At 38.6% G+C, this 18,521-nt stretch overlaps 3 protein-coding genes and 1 long non-coding RNA gene across 4 annotated transcripts in view; 2 read left to right on the forward strand and 2 right to left on the reverse strand.

The window, feature by feature from the left end:
* LOC307042783 (uncharacterized protein) overlaps positions 1-18,521 on the reverse strand; it is a 42,257-nt gene that overhangs the window by 12,504 nt on the left and 11,232 nt on the right. The window lies entirely within an intron of this gene.
* LOC307042785 (uncharacterized protein) lies at positions 8,576-14,823 on the forward strand (the record flags this gene model as incomplete). Its single annotated transcript, XM_079686880.1, has 3 exons — positions 8,576-8,977; positions 9,496-9,706; positions 9,924-14,823. 3 exons carry the CDS (start codon positions 8,576-8,578, stop codon positions 10,049-10,051), a joined length of 741 nt encoding a protein of 246 aa, XP_079543006.1. The 3' UTR covers positions 10,052-14,823.
* Positions 10,168-14,823, forward strand: LOC307042784 (uncharacterized protein; the record flags this gene model as incomplete). The annotated part of the gene is made up of 4 exons (XM_079686879.1): positions 10,168-10,431; positions 10,527-10,680; positions 10,904-11,010; positions 11,574-14,823. The coding sequence occupies 4 exons, from the start codon at positions 10,168-10,170 to the stop codon at positions 11,883-11,885; spliced, it is 837 nt and encodes a 278-aa protein (XP_079543005.1). The 3' UTR covers positions 11,886-14,823.
* LOC307042786 lies at positions 14,244-18,318 on the reverse strand. Its single transcript, XR_013809241.1, has 3 exons — positions 18,015-18,318; positions 17,135-17,221; positions 14,244-16,909 (listed from the first exon to the last, which is right to left on the reverse strand). It is a non-coding gene; the product is annotated as an uncharacterized lncRNA (long non-coding RNA).

The raw sequence follows: 18,521 nt of genomic DNA on the forward strand, positions 1-18,521 counted from the left end.
AGATGGAAAAGGAGCTCAACAGAAAGATGGAAGAGGAGCTCAACAGAAAGATGGAAGACCTCAGCAAAAGTATGGAAGCACAACTCAAGAGAAGAGAAGGCGAAGGTTCTCCAGACACCACAACCGTAACTGAAGCTGGAAGACTCAAGAACTGCTCAACACTCATGCTACCGCTGATAGCGGCTGGAGAAGGAGGATTGAAATACCAATCATGGACTCACAGAGACATGGAAGCACTAGCGGCAAAACTACCTCCACTTACACAAGGAGGTCAGAAGTGGGTGAATGATCTGGAGAAATACACAGTCCAAGACCACCTGTGCTTGGGAGACATGAGGGCACTGCTTGGACGGATAGAAGGAAGACTAGAGGCAAGAGCAGTGGATTCCAAGGCCAAATGCACCAACTCTCCAGATTACATTTTCTTCAACAAAGTCAGGTCGAGGTATTGGGCTGCCATTCGTCAAATCTACCCAACAACACAGAGTTTACATGCCCTCAACAGCCTGAGAAAAGAACCGGGGGAAGACCTGTATGCCTTCCTGAAGAGATGTGAAGGAGTGTGGGAGGACTGCACTGGAGAACGACATGACGTTTCACCGTCTGTCGTAATGCTGTGGAAGAACGCGGTCATTAACGCCCTTCCCCAATCAGTGCAGGCAAGCCTGGGAGATGTGGTGGCATTAGACGCTATACCCATTGAAGAATGGAGACAACATCTAATTTACCACGATATGAAATACCAAGCAACCCAGAGGGAAAAAGACGAAGAAATTAAAACATTACAACTAAGACTCTTGAAGATACAAATGGCTGAGAAAGATACCGAAGCTAATAAAAACAAGAAAGCGGCAAGGCAAATGGCAGCTACATCAGAGAAGGCAGTGCAGATTCCTCCAACAATTCAAGCTCAGGAAGAACCAGAGAATGCAGGGCAGACATCTCAAACAGTTGAATCTCAGATAGTGCCCGAGAATCAGATGGAGAACCAACAACCAGGAGGTTTCCGAGGAGGCAGAGGAAAAGTTCTCCGGTTCGAGGGATGCTTCATATGCAATCAGCTGGGCCATTGGGCTAGAGATTGTCCACAACAACAAATGAAATACCCACCACATGCACCAAACAACGGCCCACCATGCAGTTTCCATGATGACGACGGAGGCAGGGGTCCCAGAGATGTCAAAGACGTACAGGATTTCCAAACATGAACCAAATGCCACAGACAGCCTGGTATCAACCACAAAAATGAGGAAGCTTAGAGGACCAGACAATCAGGTGATGCATCTTCAGCACTAGAGTATTTTGAAATCCAGCTACATAGAGCCACATATGTCACCAAAGGAGGGAGAGGTTGAATGTTATTTAAAAGATACACTGCAAATTATTTGGTTCTTACCAAGAAAAAAACCCTTACATTTAGAAGTGTTAGATATTTTTTCTTGTTTTAAGAATTAATTTCTTATTTTAAGTCTTCAACTTAACAGTATAATCTTATATCAAGCAAAACTTTACTTTTTTGTCTCAAACAGGCAGGGAATCCTAAAATGAGACAATTAACACTTAAAATAAGATGTATTACGTTTCTCCTCCAAAGTCTCATCAAAATAAATCTTGTTTTAAGATTCAATAACAAACTCAACATGCTTGATTCAAGAGTCACACAAAAAATATCTGAAAACACACTTTATTCCGTGGATTTTAAGCATATGACAAATGTTTGTTCACAAAACTGCACGAAACAGACAAGTTGGGAACCTTATAGGCCAACATATATTACATTACATTACATTATTTGGCAGACGCTTCTTTACAAAGCGACAAATAACCGAGGACATAATCATGGCATACAACACTTGCAGATACAAAATGCACAGGGAACAGAACAAATATGCCAAGTAGGGAATTTTTTTCCCTTTTCTTTCTTTCTTTATTCATGTATTTATTTATTATTATTTTTTTGGGGGGGTGTTTTCTTTATTTTATTTTTTTTGTTTTTTTCCCCCTCCATATTACCGTCTGTGGGCAATATCATTTTTTAAAATTATTATTTTATTTTTATTTTTTTTGCTTGTTTTTTGTTTAAAATTCACAAAAACAAAAGAAACATACAATATTATTGTTCCTCCATATTACTGTCTGTGGGCAATAACATCACAAAGACTATATTTTATTGGTACAAAGGTACTGTCTTTGAAACTAACTGAAAAATAGGAGAGGCAGTCTAGTAGTTCTTTAACTAATTCTGTGGCCTGGGCAGCATTGGGAACTGCCACTTCATATGCCAGCAACTCTGGACTCAGATTCAGTGTTTCATAACGCTGGAACTCAAAAGCAATAAAAGAAGAATCTATCAAAAAGATGTCTTTTATCAGTCCAAACACTGGGAAATCATCATCTACATCTACGATAATCATATATTTCCCACTAATGTACTTATTGCCATTAAGGATGTACCACTTTACAGAGACAACAGATTGCATGACCTCTATGCCTAACAAATCTCTGACTTTTCTCTTAACATAATCTACATTTTTAACAGCAGAGACAGGCCCTGATTCTCTTTCAGTAGCAAAAATTGGATGCTCAATGCCTATTTCATTGCAACATTCAAGGAACTGATTATGGTTTGCAAGTGATTTACAAACATTCTTGAAATTTAATTTGGAAGCCCATTGCTTAAAATAGCTATGCTTAGCTTCAAATCTCATACACATACTTCTTACTAAAGGACCAAGAGATATGATCTGGCTTGGTAGATGTAGCATGTAATGCTGCTTGGGAATTACATTGGCTTCAGGAAATAGTTCTTTGAATTGACAGAGGAGGGAAACGAAGAAGAAGACACGACACGTTTTTTGGGAAGGAGTAGCGGCTCAATCAAGGTAAGGAAGCGTAACTGTTTTTTTATTTTCTTGCTAAAATCGTGTTTTTATAGAGGGGTTTGCTATGACTGTTCCTGTTTCTCAATTCCACTGGACCGGTCACTTGCTTAGCAAGCTAACTGGTGTTTGCTCGTGCATGCGTGTCCCAACGTCCAGCTTTGCAAAAAGGGTTATTTGTTGGATGAAACCCCACTCAAAAACGTTCGCGCTATTGACCAGAAGTGGGTACGTAGTTCAAGATGGTGTATAGTTTTTTTTATTATTAGATGCATGTGATTTTCATGGCTGTGGTGTATTTTGGTTATAGCTAGCACTCAAGACGCATGTTTTTTTTCCCGAGCTGACTACAGCTAGCACTGCTAGTCTTGTCGTTTGGCGGCCATTTTAGCATTAGTAACGCCCGCGGGCATCTATTTCCGATTAGAACAACCAACTTCATGTTCCGAGCATACACAAACGGTATAATTTGTTCGCAAACGTGTGTATGTGACAGCTAAAATCCACAGCAGCCATGGCAGAGAGAGGGGACACACCGAATGGATTGTTAGATCGAAGTCTTGAAACCAATTTGACTTGCAAATGGTGATTATGGAATTTTCCATCACGACTCGAGCTCTCTGTGTAGTACGGCTACAGCAGAGAGTGTGTTGGCGCCTGTGTTAAGTGTGCATGAATATGCACTTTTTTTCCCCCTGCTAACGAGTTCTGGCTATGTGTTTTTGTTATAGCCTGCCGCCTGGTAAAGAGAATGGATGATTTTGACGAAGCCACTCGTTCGATATTGGACGGTAAGTCACTAATAATGATTTATATGTTATGTAACCAAGTAAGTAATTTTACAATTCAGATCACCAACACTGAAGATGGTGCATACAGGTAGCTGAATATTTTAAGTCCAGAGTTAAATATTGATTTTATTTGGAAGGGGCATCTCTGTTTGTGGCTGATATACACTTAAAGGTGCACTGTGTAGGATGGTGGCTAGAGTAGGTATTGCAGCTATGCTGCTCATTGAAACTGTGCTGCCTATTGCCATATTTGATCTTTTCATGAAATTTTACTAAATAATAGACTAATATTTACTAGTATGAGGCCCTGATTCTCTTTCAGTAGCAAAAATTGGATGCTCAATGCCTATTTCATTGCAACATTCAAGGAACTGATTATGGTTTGCAAGTGATTTACAAACATTCTTGAAATTTAATTTGGAAGCCCATTGCTTAAAATAGCTATGCTTAGCTTCAAATCTCATACACATACTTCTTACTAAAGGACCAAGAGATATGATCTGGCTTGGTAGATGTAGCATGTAATGCTGCTTGGGAATTACATTGGCTTCAGGAAATAGTTCTTTGAATTGGTGCAGATGCTGCTCAATCATGTGCCTGAGCTGTAATACAGTTTGTAATGAAATAACAGGAGCAAGGACAATTTGAACAATTTGAATTAATTTGAGAATAAATGTGACATACTCATTATCCATATCATTAAAAAGAAAAGGTATTGTTTTTAGAAGTGTTAACATTTGTCCACACGACTGTTTTAATGTATTGTCATTGGCAGCTAAGGTGTTGACACTAATAGGGCATGGCTTATCTCGCATATCCAGAGGCGAGTAAGGAAAATGTATGATAGCTGAGTTAATCTCATCTAATTCTATCTGTCCTGACAGAATAAGTTGTTTCAATACAAGTTTTATTTCCATTGGTGCAACACCTTCAAAAAGTACATGCATTACATCCTGTGGAGTTTGTTTTATCAGGTCAAATGCTGGAAAATCAATTAGTCTGCTTCTTCTGTTAATCCCGTAAGTGGTTTTGAGGGATGCTTTCAATGTTTCTGTGCTTGCTTTGTCTATTTCAATACATTGCCTGATGTGTTTTTCCAAACTTCTTGCAGTAAACACATTTTCATCATACATGCTTTGCATGTCATTAAAGGAACATTCACAGTGTCTACATTTGCTATGAGCAAACCCTACACCTTGTTTAAACCCAGCAAGGTCATGTTGTGCAAGTGTGTCTCCACACACGGCTATCACAGCACCAAATAACTCAATTTCACCACTTGGGGTTTCAATCCTAACGCCATTGTAAAGAAGTGTCAGATCTTCCAGGATTCTTTTTAGTATAACATCAACACCCCATTGAGAAACATCCTTTGCCTTGGCAATAGCAAGGAGCCTTATTGCAGCCAACTTGGACCTGAATTTAGGATCAATATTACCTAAACTATAATAAAACATCAATAATTTATTCGCAGAGGCATGGGGGCCTAATGGGTTACATATTTCAATTTCATCGCTGTACAATAGTATTTGCAAAGCATTTGGCCTTTGAGAATATAATGGATGGGATGTAAAAAGAGCTCCATCAGTAAAATCATACAGGAATCCCTCTCTACTTCTTTGTGGAACAGTGCTCACCATGGAGAAGATTCTAGAATTCCTCAGTAACTGCTTAAGACTCTGAATGAGTGGTATGTAGTAAAAACTTTTATTCTTCAAGGCCATGACCCTTGAATGACCACGCTTTACCCAGCAAATCTTCTGGGATACTACAACTTCCTCTGGGTTGACTGGATTGAATAGTTCCCGGATGGTTTTATTCTGTCCGTATGCTGTGGTTGAGAAAGGATCCATGAATGTATCGAATGTAGCCAAAGCCTCATTCTGGAGCTGAGCAGTTGTCTCTGGACGGTCTTCAAACACCCTTTGGACTCTGTCCCTTAGTGTGTGAAGGAGAACAGCTTGGTACTGTTGCACCCCTGAGATGACACTCCTGACAGTTCTCTGTGAAAATATCAAAATACACATAAAAAATTACCCTCAAATAATTATTGATTACAGGCCCACAGTTAACATTAAAATATAGAAAGGAACTACAATAGAATTTATATTTTTAAAAAACATTAACAAATTATTCACAATTATATCATTAGTCCTAAAGCATCTGTCCATCGAGCCAAATTTACCTGTGACAAGTGGCCCTGTTCCCGAATGCTGATGGCAAATGCCGCTGCAGATCTTGCCAAATCAGGTCCGGCTCTGGATGTCCCAGCAACAGCATCCTCCTTCAGAAAGCAATGCATACATTTAACACAATGAGGTTTGTGTGTAAAACTTACTAAAGCTGTGATATTACTAAGCAAGTAAATACCCGGCTCTATACAAGTTAACATTAACTTCACAAGATACTACTTTGTTTACAACTTAATACTTAAGGAATGACTAAAGCGCATGAATAATGCAGTCTACGAGATTGTTTCCACACATCTTACAGTAGTTGAAAACATCTTGTACCATTTCTCCTTATGGAGAAAAGCAAGCCATAATTCAGGACGGATGAGGAGGAACGATCACAGCTAGCCAACTCTCTGAGATGATTGGCACTCAGAGATTAAAATAAATGGAGTTGTGTAAACTTACAGACGGGCCGATAACGTCAGGTTCAGGTAGAGAGGCAACAGGTGGGACGGCAACAGGAGGAACGACCACAGTGGTGTCCGCTGCAAGAGTGGTACAGTTGGCAAAAACTGACACACCAAATGTTTCCTGCCCCGAAGAGTGAGACGAATCCGTTGTACTCCAACGTGGTGGACGTCCAGTCGTGTAATACTCAAGGTGCATCCGTTTAATGTGTCGAAAAAAAGAGTCGAAAACTCTAAAGTCCTTTTCACATCCATCAATGCCACAGTAAACCCAAAAATCCGGGCTGCGACTATGACTTGCATTAATATGGCTTAATAGGATTTTAAGACTAAGAGCAACAAAGACGAAACATATCAAACACCTCCAAACCGCCATGATGCCGACGAACGTGACAACGTCAGTGCAAGTGATTTCAAGGTTGAGTCAGTTGAGTTGAGCGTGAGAGACACGACACGTATCCTGCCAAGAAGAAGAGGAGGGAAACGAAGAAGAAGACACGACACGTTTTTTGGGAAGGAGTAGCGGCTCAATCAAGGTAAGGAAGCGTAACTGTTTTTTTATTTTCTTGCTAAAATCGTGTTTTTATAGAGGGGTTTGCTATGACTGTTCCTGTTTCTCAATTCCACTGGACCGGTCACTTGCTTAGCAAGCTAACTGGTGTTTGCTCGTGCATGCGTGTCCCAACGTCCAGCTTTGCAAAAAGGGTTATTTGTTGGATGAAACCCCACTCAAAAACGTTCGCGCTATTGACCAGAAGTGGGTACGTAGTTCAAGATGGTGTATAGTTTTTTTTATTATTAGATGCATGTGATTTTCATGGCTGTGGTGTATTTTGGTTATAGCTAGCACTCAAGACGCATGTTTTTTTTCCCGAGCTGACTACAGCTAGCACTGCTAGTCTTGTCGTTTGGCGGCCATTTTAGCATTAGTAACGCCCGCGGGCATCTATTTCCGATTAGAACAACCAACTTCATGTTCCGAGCATACACAAACGGTATAATTTGTGCGCAAACGTGTGTATGTGACAGCTAAAATCCACAGCAGCCATGGCAGAGAGAGGGGACACACCGAATGGATTGTTAGATCGAAGTCTTGAAACCAATTTGACTTGCAAATGGTGATTATGGAATTTTCCATCACGACTCGAGCTCTCTGTGTAGTACGGCTACAGCAGAGAGTGTGTTGGCGCCTGTGTTAAGTGTGCATGAATATGCACTTTTTTTCCCCCTGCTAACGAGTTCTGGCTATGTGTTTTTGTTATAGCCTGCCGCCTGGTAAAGAGAATGGATGATTTTGACGAAGCCACTCGTTCGATATTGGACGGTAAGTCACTAATAATGATTTATATTTTATGTAACCAAGTAAGTAATTTTACAATTCAGATCACCAACACTGAAGATGGTGCATACAGGTAGCTGAATATTTTAAGTCCAGAGTTAAATATTGATTTTATTTGGAAGGGGCATCTCTGTTTGTGGCTGATATACACTTAAAGGTGCACTGTGTAGGATGGTGGCTAGAGTAGGTATTGCAGCTATGCTGCTCATTGAAACTGTGCTGCCTATTGCCATATTTGATCTTTTCATGAAATTTTACTAAATAATAGACTAATATTTACTAGTATGACAAGAACAACAGGTTTTGCAGCTAAAAATGTCTAATTCTGGAAATTCAAAATGGTGGACATGGAGAAGATCCCCCTTTTCATGTATGAAAATTGCAATTTGCCCAGTCAAAATGAATTCTTAGAATTTGATGGTGGTAAGTATTTGTGAAAAAGTAACATTTGTGAATGGGCAGCATGAATTCTGGAAAGAAACTGATAAAAATAGATAAAAATATTACACAGTGCACCTTTAAGAGGCTTCATAGCACAAGCAACTAGATACAGCGTTTATAAACGTGTTGGAGCTCTGAGGGACAGACAAATGACCTTTTGTTTATCTTGCTTGGTTCTGTAACTTGGCTTTGCTTTACCCAAAAATATATTTATTTGTCATCTACAGCTGCAAGTGTTGATGAACAGACCTTGAAAGGCCTTAGCCGGGAGGACCTGCGGGACCTTTTTCCTGGCCCTGAAAATTTCCTTAGAAGGAAAAATTTTTGGGAATTCATCAATGAAAATGTAAGCTACATCAGATCTATCTATCTATCTATAATCCAATATTATTAACATTAAATTATGTTAAACATTAACCATATTTGTAATTGTCCCAATGCATTTTGTTTACATCCTGCATAATCCTAATAGTCTGAAAATACCATGGACCAAGATGCAAGCCCTTGCCGTGGAAACAGGATTATGCCCTCAACTTCTTCTGTGCCACCATGCCCACCTCAAACCTCCACCCCCATATCTGCAGAGAAAACAATGAAAATGCCAGACCCTCCAGAGTATGTGGTGTACAGCGACTCGGAGTTAGATTTGGTGCGTAGTCAGTATTTTGCATTGCTTCGGAATGGAAAGGAAAAGGGCTTCAAGATGTCAAAGGAGCTGTGTTGCAGACTTGTAAGGAACACAATCACAAGCATGGTTGCAATACTGCGTGCTAGTCCCATGGGGAAACAAGCAAGCTACCCCTCCAAACTGGAAATTAAAGTCATGTCGCAGAAGATAATTGAATATTACCCCATGCTTCGTGATGCTAACGCAAATATGCCATATGTAAGTAATGTTTTCTTTATCTTGTTTTTTTTTTTTTTTAAATCTTTATTTGCCTTCTATGTCTTTGGTAATGTCTAAATTACCTTCTACTACAAGCTCTAACCCACCACCATCAGACTGCTGAAGTGTGTGTGTGTACGTCGTTTGAATACTGCACTAGCTCTCTACCTAGACTGTGCATTTAGGACTCTGGCTTGACTGTGTACTACTCTCTGATCTGTGCCACACCACTGTCATATGATGACTCATTCTTGCACCTTGCACTAAATTAACAGTGGACAATCTTTCAGGTCACTGGAATCCATGCTGTCTACCACAAATCATTTTATCAGGGCATTTCACACCTTGTTGGATTACTGTTAACTTTGTGGATTGCTGTTTCTTTTCTTGCAATGTGCAGTATATTGCGAGATTTTTTGTGTGCAAGGCAAATAAAGTTGCTCTTCTCTACTAAACCAAAACTACGAACAGGTAAAAAAAAATAGACAGATGACTTTCCTAACATTCTTTCACCACAGCTGACCGTCTACACCAAAATGTTCAAGCGACTCCAGAATATGAGATCCCCAAGAAAGAGGCAGGGCTCTGTTCCTCAGAGGGGAGCAGCCAAGACTCTCTTCAGTGCAGACAACCAAGACATGGAGACGGATTTGACAGACACGAGCAGCTCAGCTGATACCAGAATTCTCGAGAGCAGTGATGACCTCAGTGAGAACAACTCCAGTGCAGGTGTGCAAACCTAACAATGACCTGTCATGTCATGAAACTATAATGTTTTTGTATTTTTGTTGTATTTGTTCTGTGTATTTTTTCATGACTAAACATGCACTGTACTTAATCTATGCCTGATTTTGGTTGTCATCATTTTAATAATTGTAGTGTGTGTGTGTGTGTGTGTGTGTGATATATATATATATAAACCATTTTTTTTTCATTATTTCTCAAGAAGCTTCCCCACCACCAGCTCCCCCTGTGCCACGGAAGGCTAAGGCTAAGAGTGGCACCAAAGCATCCCCGCTGTCATCCAAGTCTTCCTCACAGGACTGTGATTGCTTCACCAACCATGCCTGCTAAAGACGGTAAGCCCTCCTCAGCGCACTTCTCAGCCTGTCATCCTTGATCATAACTTTTGCAAAAAAATAACTACTTGTATTTTAACCCTGTGTCATTTCCCCTGTGGCGTTGTGAAAATGTTTACATTAAAATGTCTTTGTCTTCGTTTATTATCGTTTAAAGTGGGCCCTGACAGTCTGAAGATGCAGGCCAGACACTACAAAACCTTGAGCAACATGTACAACAAGCCTAATGCAAAACCCAATCAACATGATGTGGCGCAAATTTTGGACCTTGAGGTTGAGGCCAGACGGGCTTTCATTGATTCAGATGTTACAAGGGAAGAAGACCGACCTGCAAAAATCTTTGATGCATATCCATGCTTTAAAGATGTTCGAAATGTATGTTTGTTTTTTTTCTTACCTGAACCTCAATTATTGTGTTTTTTGTGAACGTTCTGAATACATTATTAACTAAGTGTTTTACAATGTTTCAGGCAATGGATGAGCTACGGCGCATAGTAGATGGCACTAACAGCAGATACATCGAGGAAGTAAAAGGAAGATGGACAGAATTCTGCACTAGGCTGCAGTTCTACATTGTGTGGAAGAAAGTCCTGAAACTCCCTTTCCCTTTGGATGTACGCAGTGGTAAGTTACTGTTCCATATTTATGTGTAGATGCAGGGCTCTAAATGAACCCTTTACCAGACTACCAGAACCAGACTAGTGCCTAGTACGTTTTCTTTTCTATCAACCAAACTGAAATTTCACCAGCATTTAGCCGGTTTGCTCGTGTTAATTTAGAGCCCTGTTTACATGTATTAATATTTTTACAGCATTCTGACCATTCTGCTAATCTTTCTATTCTTTAGTGGATTTCACACTGGCCCTCTTCAATGCACTGCCAACCTTATTCCCCTCACCTGTTTTACCACCAACGAAGCTTGCTTGCACTGAGGCACTTATTCATATCCTGAAGGTAAGTCAATATTTTCCAAGATTTATGCAAATTCATTCATTCACAAAACAACCAAATTCTACAACTTTGCATCAGCTTGTCAGGTATTAATCTATACTACATTCTTACAGTTTATTACATGGCTCAACGTCATTCTGTAGAATGTGCCGTTCACTTGATTGGGGCTCCCCAACGTTCGCAAGTCTGTTATTTCTGAATAACAGATGTGGTGTTCTATAACAGTTCTATGACCGCTGTCAATGGCAACTGACAGAATGTCTGTTACCCAGCGACGTCAGCTGATTTTGACACTTGGAAAACTGCTGAGCTGCGCAAAAATTGCAGTCTCTAGGCCATAATCGTAATAATTATGATGAAATACAGAAAGACATGTATGAACTTAAAAGTTGTAGGAATCATACTTACTGCATTCCTCCCTCCCCTATTGTAAAGTAATAATGTTTTTCTTAGAATCTGCAAGTTTTTATACAGGAATTTCATTTGGGGATTCAAGCCAATGGTTGCATGATGCTTAACATTTTTCTTTCTTCTCTCTCTGCACATTGTTCTCTTTTCTGTTCCAGTCAAACGAAGACCCTGGTCTCTACCTGCAGAAGCGTCCTCTCTGCTCCCCAGTTCTGCTCTTTGATGGCTCAACCACCATCGTGGCTGTGGGTAACGTACCTGTGACCACCCTCAAGCAGGAAGATTTTTCAGAAGGGATGTTGGTGTTGATGGCGTACTATTATACATTGCACTTAACATACCCCAAATGTGTCGCAACCCTGCTCTCTGTTATTCAAACGGAGGTCATTGGCGACACCCTCCATGATAAAGATGCCACTTGTGCATATAAAAAAGCAATGGTGGAATGGAAATCCTTCTTTGACAAGTAGTGCAATGTCAACAGTTGTCCGTTGAAAAAGCCTGTATTTCATGTTCGAAAATGCTGCTTCATAAGGGCTGAGAATTTTTTTTTTATGGTATTTAAATGTTTGTGCTGTAAAGAAAGATTTCAAGACTGCATAGTGCAATGTCAACAGTTGTCCGTTGAAAAAGCCTGTATTTCATGTTCGAAAATGCTGCTTCATAAGGGCTGAGAATTTTTGTTTTTAATGGTATTTAAATGTTTGTGCTGTAAAGAAAGATTTCAAGACTGCATAGTGCAATGTCAACAGTTGTCCGTTGAAAAAGCCTGTATTTCATGTTCGAAAATGCTGCTTCATAAGGGCTGAGAATTTTTGTTTTTATGGTATTTAAATGTTTGTGCTGTAAAGAAAGATTTCAAGACTGCATAGCAACTCTGACCCATTGAGTTTCAATAATAAATGTTGAACATGTTTACAAGTCATTCTGGTTGTTTTTTATGTAATATGTATATTGAATGGCTTGGGTTTTAAGGTAGACAGCCTTGTTTCAAGATAATCATGGATCTTGGTTTAAGACGGAGTTAAGTCATTTTGAAATATTTTACTCTACATTTAATATTTATTCCAACTAATATTGATCTGAATTTGCTAAAAGAAAAAATGTAATTGCTTGTATTCAGTATGTTTCCCTCATTTTGAGGTTGTAAAAAGTTGCTTTTCAAGATATTTAATCTTAAAATCAGTATTTTACGCTTGTATTCAGTATATTACACGTATTAAGAGGTTCTAAATTTTTTCTTTTTTAGCAATTTCATCTTAAAACCAGCATTTATGTTGTATTTTTAGTATATTTCACTTCATTTAGGGCTAGAAAAGGTTAAATATCAAGTCATTTCATTTTATAATGAGCATATTTGTCTTATTTTAAGCCTTCCAAATACCTTTGTAGGAATACTTGTTTCTAGATTTAACAATCTTAATTTAAGAAATCTTGCCAAGTCAAATTATCTTGCTGCATGGACAGATTTTTTCACTTGTTTTGAGTACCTTTTCCCTTAGTTTTAGTGTTATTATCTTGTTTGAAGACCCCTATTTTTTGCAGTGTAGTGAGTATAATATTGCATTTAGACAGAGCATCCACAGATTAGAAGTAGCAGAGTAGAACATTTAGCAGACTATTTTTGTAATTATGAGAAGGAAAATACATTACGAGTGATGTTGTTCCTCCACACAGAAAACTATTGTGTCCACACAACTAGTGAGGTCAAGAAGACGGGCTTCCACCCAAAATATACAAGGGGCGGCGATACACCTGACGTGAAGCTGTCCAGACCTGAAAACAGAAACTCGATTCTGCTGTGGTGAAGTCTGGCTACAAAGGGAGGTGTTCCAATAGGGTCGCTTGTCTCAAACCAGTGAAGAAGTCAACAAGAACCCAGCTGAACTAGAGAGTGACTGTTAGCGGGAGAACTGTGACGGAGCGTCAGAGACTGGCCCAACATTTTCCAGCCAGTACATAGATAGACCCCGTCAGAAGGCCGGGGCTGTGTTTAAAGGGGAACTTCATTTATTCTTAGCCAGAAGTGCAGTTTTTAATCAAACAATTATGTGATTTATGGAGTCAGATTACATTTTTCTCATAAACACAATTTTATAATCGGTCTGAAGTATCTGTTTTAAGGCATGAGCCGCAGATTAAATAACATAACACTGATTAAGAGCTTGGATGTAGAAGTTGTAGGGTTTTTACAACAGTTTCAAGAATCAGTCTTTATTTATTTATTCTTGAGTAACTTTACAGTTTTATAGTGTAGTGCGTAAGGCAATATCTCATTTGAGTGAGGGGCACCACACTGCAAAAATTACTGATCTTGCCAAGAGTTGCCATCTTATATCTAGCCATAAATTCTTACTGGACTTGTTTTGAGAATAATGTACTATGCAAGAGCTGCTTGTGTAAGATGATGAAGCTTCTTTTAAGAACATTAGACTTCTGAATTCTTATTTGGTCAGCAAATCTTGAAATAAGGTATTTTACAAACAAATTAAGATAAATTACTGTCAGACACAGGTTTGGGTCACTGCCTCATATCAATTTGTTTTTTTTTTAGCTGTAAGAACTTGTTTCAAGACATGTTACAACTTATTTTAAGAATCACATGGGATCCATTTAAGTCAGATTCATATTTATATCAGATGTTAAATCACAACATTAATTCCCAAAGCAATAACAAATCAAAAATATCAACTTGGAATGGGGCAATATATCGAAATTCAATGTATCACAATAGCTCAATTTAGTAATTATTTCATAGTAAATGATTCTGCTTAGCAAATAACATTGCTACAAAAATGTGTCTCAGAAAAAAACATAGTACCACACTGTCAGACTGAAACTTTTATTTAAGACATTTTATCATGGTTCTATCACATTTCAACCCTATATTGCATTGTCAATCACATTGAGATAATCTAATTGTAATCCCTATCAACTGTATCAGCTCTTCATATACACATCCTTACAATGCTCATTCAATGAACTTTCATTTCAAGGAGAACAAAAGTAGAAATAATAATAATAATCATACTTTCCAAAATCAAAATTCCCTGACTATACTATTTTGCAGGAAAAATAATGTTAGCTCAGTGCATTACTTTATAATGTTTTTCTCCCAACACATGTTTGTAAATAAACAAACAGTCAATACAACAACACAAATAAATCTGTATTTGGCAGAATTCTTTGTTGGATTAGACAAAAAAAGGTAATAAAATAAAATAGTAAAAAAGACATTTAAAAAAACACTTCCTACACATTTTCCTGTGTTCTCTCAATAAGCTAGATTTCACTCAAATTATCATGTTGCATACACAGGTATAACCTTCCAATGCTCATTCAATGATCATCATATTTAGGTTTTAAGTGCAATGACATCCCTAAGGTTATATTTGATCAAAATATACACACTGTTTTCAAAACTCATCGAATAATAGGATGTATAATCAACAAGCTTTTCTGCATCTATCAACTCTGTTGCTTGGGCAAGATTGGGTACAGTGACTTCATATGCTAATAAATCTTTGTTAAAACACACAGTTTCATAAAGCTGATGTTCAAAGCAATACAATGAAGAATCTACGACATAAATGTTTTTTATAAGTCCAAAGATAGGTACTGTATCATTTGCATTAGTTATTATCAGAGACTTTCCGCTGATGTACTTGTTACCATTAAGAATAAGCCACTTGACTGAGACTGCATGTTGTATGCCATCAATCCCCAAGAAATCTCTAATCTTTGCTGTGATGTACTCTTTATTTGTCACTTCTGAGACGGGGCCCAATTCTTTCTCATGTAAAAATATTGGATGCTCAATGCCCATTTCATTTTGACAGCATTCAAGAAGCTGGTTATGGTTCACCAACGATTTACATACATTTTTGAAGTTCAATTTAGATGACCACTGTTTAAAAAAACAGTGCTTTGACTCAAATCTCATGCACATATGCCTTGTCAAAGGACCCAGAGAAAGAATTTGGGTAGGGAGATGCAACATGTAATGTTGCTTAGGCGTTACATTTTTGTCAGGAAAAAGTTGCTTAAACTGTTTTAGATGCTGCTCAATCATTTGTTTAAGTCTTAATACAGTTTGCAGAGATATGACAGGCGTAAAAACTATTTGAACTATCTCAATTAATTCCAAAATAAACTTAACGTAAATATTTCCCTTCATATAGTTCAACAGAAAAGGCATGATCTTTAACAATATCAGCATTTGCCCAGAAGACTGTTTAAGTTTGTTATCATTAGATGACAAGGTATTGACACTGACAGGACAGGGCTTGTCTCGTACATCAATAGATGAAAAAGGAAAACTCTGCATGGCTGAATTGAAAATGTCCAACTCCATTTGTCCTGACAGAATAAGGTATTTTAACACACACTTAATTTCCATGGGTGCAACACCCTCAAGAATTATGTGCATTATGTCCTGTGGAGTTTGCTGAATGAGGTCAAAGGCTGGAAATTCAACCAGCTTGCTTTTTCTGTTTATTCCGTAGGTGGTTTTAAGGGCAGATTTCAAGAACTCTGTGCTGGCCCTTTCTATTTCAATGCACTGTCTAATGTGCTTTTCCACTGTCCTTTTAGTGAAACTTTGTTCGTTAAAATTGATTTGCATGTCCTCAAAGGTACATTCACAGTGCCTGCACTTGCTATATGCAAAACCAACTCCTTCCTTAAAGCCAGCGAGCTCATGTTGCGCAAGTGTGTCACCACATAGTGAAATTAAAGCACCAAATAAATCCATTTCACCATTCTGTGTTTGTATTTTGACACCATTGTAAAGCAATTTTAAGTCTTTATCAATTCTTTCTAAAACAACATCAACACCACACTGGTCAATATCATTCGCTTTTGCTATAGCAAGGAGTCTAATTGCTGCAAGCTTCGATCTAAACTTGGGGTCTATGTTTCCTAGAGTATAATAAACCATCAGTAATTTGTTTACAGAAGCATGTGACCCCAAGGGGTTGCATATCTCTATTTCATCAGTGTACAAGATCAGCTGCAAAGCAGTAGGTTTTATTGAAAACAGAGGGTGAGATTTAAAAAGACTCCCATCAACAATGTCATACAAAAACCCATCTTTGTTGCAGCTTTGTGGTGCAGTGTTGATCATATCAAAGATTCTGGAGTTGGACAACAACTGTTGTAGACTATTAATTAGGGGTATATAGTAAAAACTTTTGTTTTTGATTACAAGAACTCTTGAGTCTCCCTTTTTAACTCTACAAACTTTTTGAGACACAACTATTTCCTCTGGTTTCACTGGGTTAAAAAGATTCTGAATGGTGCTATCCTGCATGTATGTGGTGGCCATTAGGGTGAAAGGATCCTGAAAATGATCAAATGTTGCTAATGCTTCCTCTTGGAGCTGCACCGTACTCCCTGAATGACTCTCGAAGACCCTTTTCATTTTGTCTCTCAAGGTATCCAGAAGAGCCGCTTGATACTGTTGGACCCCAGAGACAATATCGTTGACACTCCTCTGAAAGAGAAAATAAAAAAAATTAAATACATCAGAGTATGCATTTACAGTCCGAGTGTCCATAGCTAACTAACATAAATAAAGTGCCCCCATGTCTGAAAACAAGGTTGAAAATGACATACAAAGATTATCACCACTCTTCAACCCCTTTGACTACAGGCACACTTACATTCATTATGTCACTTAGCAGACACTTTTGTACAAAGCAACTAATAGATGCAATACCTGGGACAGGTGGCATTTTTCACGGACATTGATGGCAAATGCAACTGCACGTCTGGAAAGATTTCCGCCAGATGTATCAGCTTCTTCCTGGAGACATATTCATAGTAATATTACACAATTAGAAGAAAGACTAGTTAACTCAAGTGTTGTATGTTTGAGTAATATTATCATGTAAGATATGGCTTTTAAACCAGCAGCCCCTGTCCAATATGTCTTATTTAAATAGTGTCTGTGAAAATAATTACAGGAAGAAGGTCCTGTGTTCTGGCTAGTGAAAATTGCTATTTCAACCAGTGGCGGCTGGTCCATAGAGGCAGAGGAGGTTGCTCCTCCTCTATTTTTGAGAGGCAAGAGGAAGATCAAATCATCAATCAATCATTGTTTTACTGCTTAAGTTTTCATTGGACAGAATAAAGTAGAGATAAGTAGCCAACTAGTGTAGTAATAATAATAATTAGTATTTATATAGCAATGTCCAGATTAAAAGATTTCCAGAGTAAAAATAAAGAAACCCATATAAGACCCCCCTTCGCTACTAGTAACTAGGTAACTACAATTCTCAGTAGCTTGGCGGTAGCGTCACTATTTCCTGAATCAAGTAACTTTTCAGTAGCTTAACTCTTTTATTGATCAAGTAGTGTGGTAACGATCACTGAAGCTATTTTTTATATGGCTTAACACAGCAGAGATCCCATAGCACGTGAAGGCACCATTAAAGTAGCTTCACATGTAGTGAGCTACTTTTGCGGTGTTTGTGTAACTTAGCTTGCTACATTTGACTGGTTGGTAGCTTCTGTGTAGTGAAGCTCCATAATGGTAGAGTAACTGGTAGCTTAGCTCACTACATTTTCAAAGTAGCTTGCTCAACACTGCATCTTACCTGATCAGGAGGTTGAATCGGGAATTCCTCAAGCTGTTGCTCCTGCTGTGAAGGGACACATGTGCTGACTTGACTGTTGGTCCTTTGCATCCCTCGTGTTGCAGTGGCACAACCAGAAAAAATGGGCATATCAAAATGTTCAAGTCCAACTCTAGATGGTTCGGATGCAGTTGTCATCAACCCAGAAGGCGGGCTTCCATTTTCAAAATACAGAGCATGTCTACGTCTGATGTGGTAGTAGAAAGAGTTGAAAACTCTGTATTCTTCGGTACATCCATTAATTCCACATACAACACGGAAATCTGGACTGCGGTCATGTGCCTTGTTAATATGGCTCAGCAGAGACTTCAATGTTAACGCAAAAAAAACAAAGCAAATCACACACCGCCAATACGCCATGTTCCTCAAAATCTTCTGAACTGAGGAGGAGATGGAAATTGACAGATTGATGTGACAGACAAAACATCTGCTAAAAGCAAACTTGAACCACAGCCTGCGCCAGTACTG

Source organism: Notothenia rossii (assembly GCF_949606895.1).
Source record: "Notothenia rossii genome assembly, chromosome: 6".
NCBI classification, from domain to species: Eukaryota; Metazoa; Chordata; class Actinopteri; order Perciformes; family Nototheniidae; genus Notothenia; species Notothenia rossii.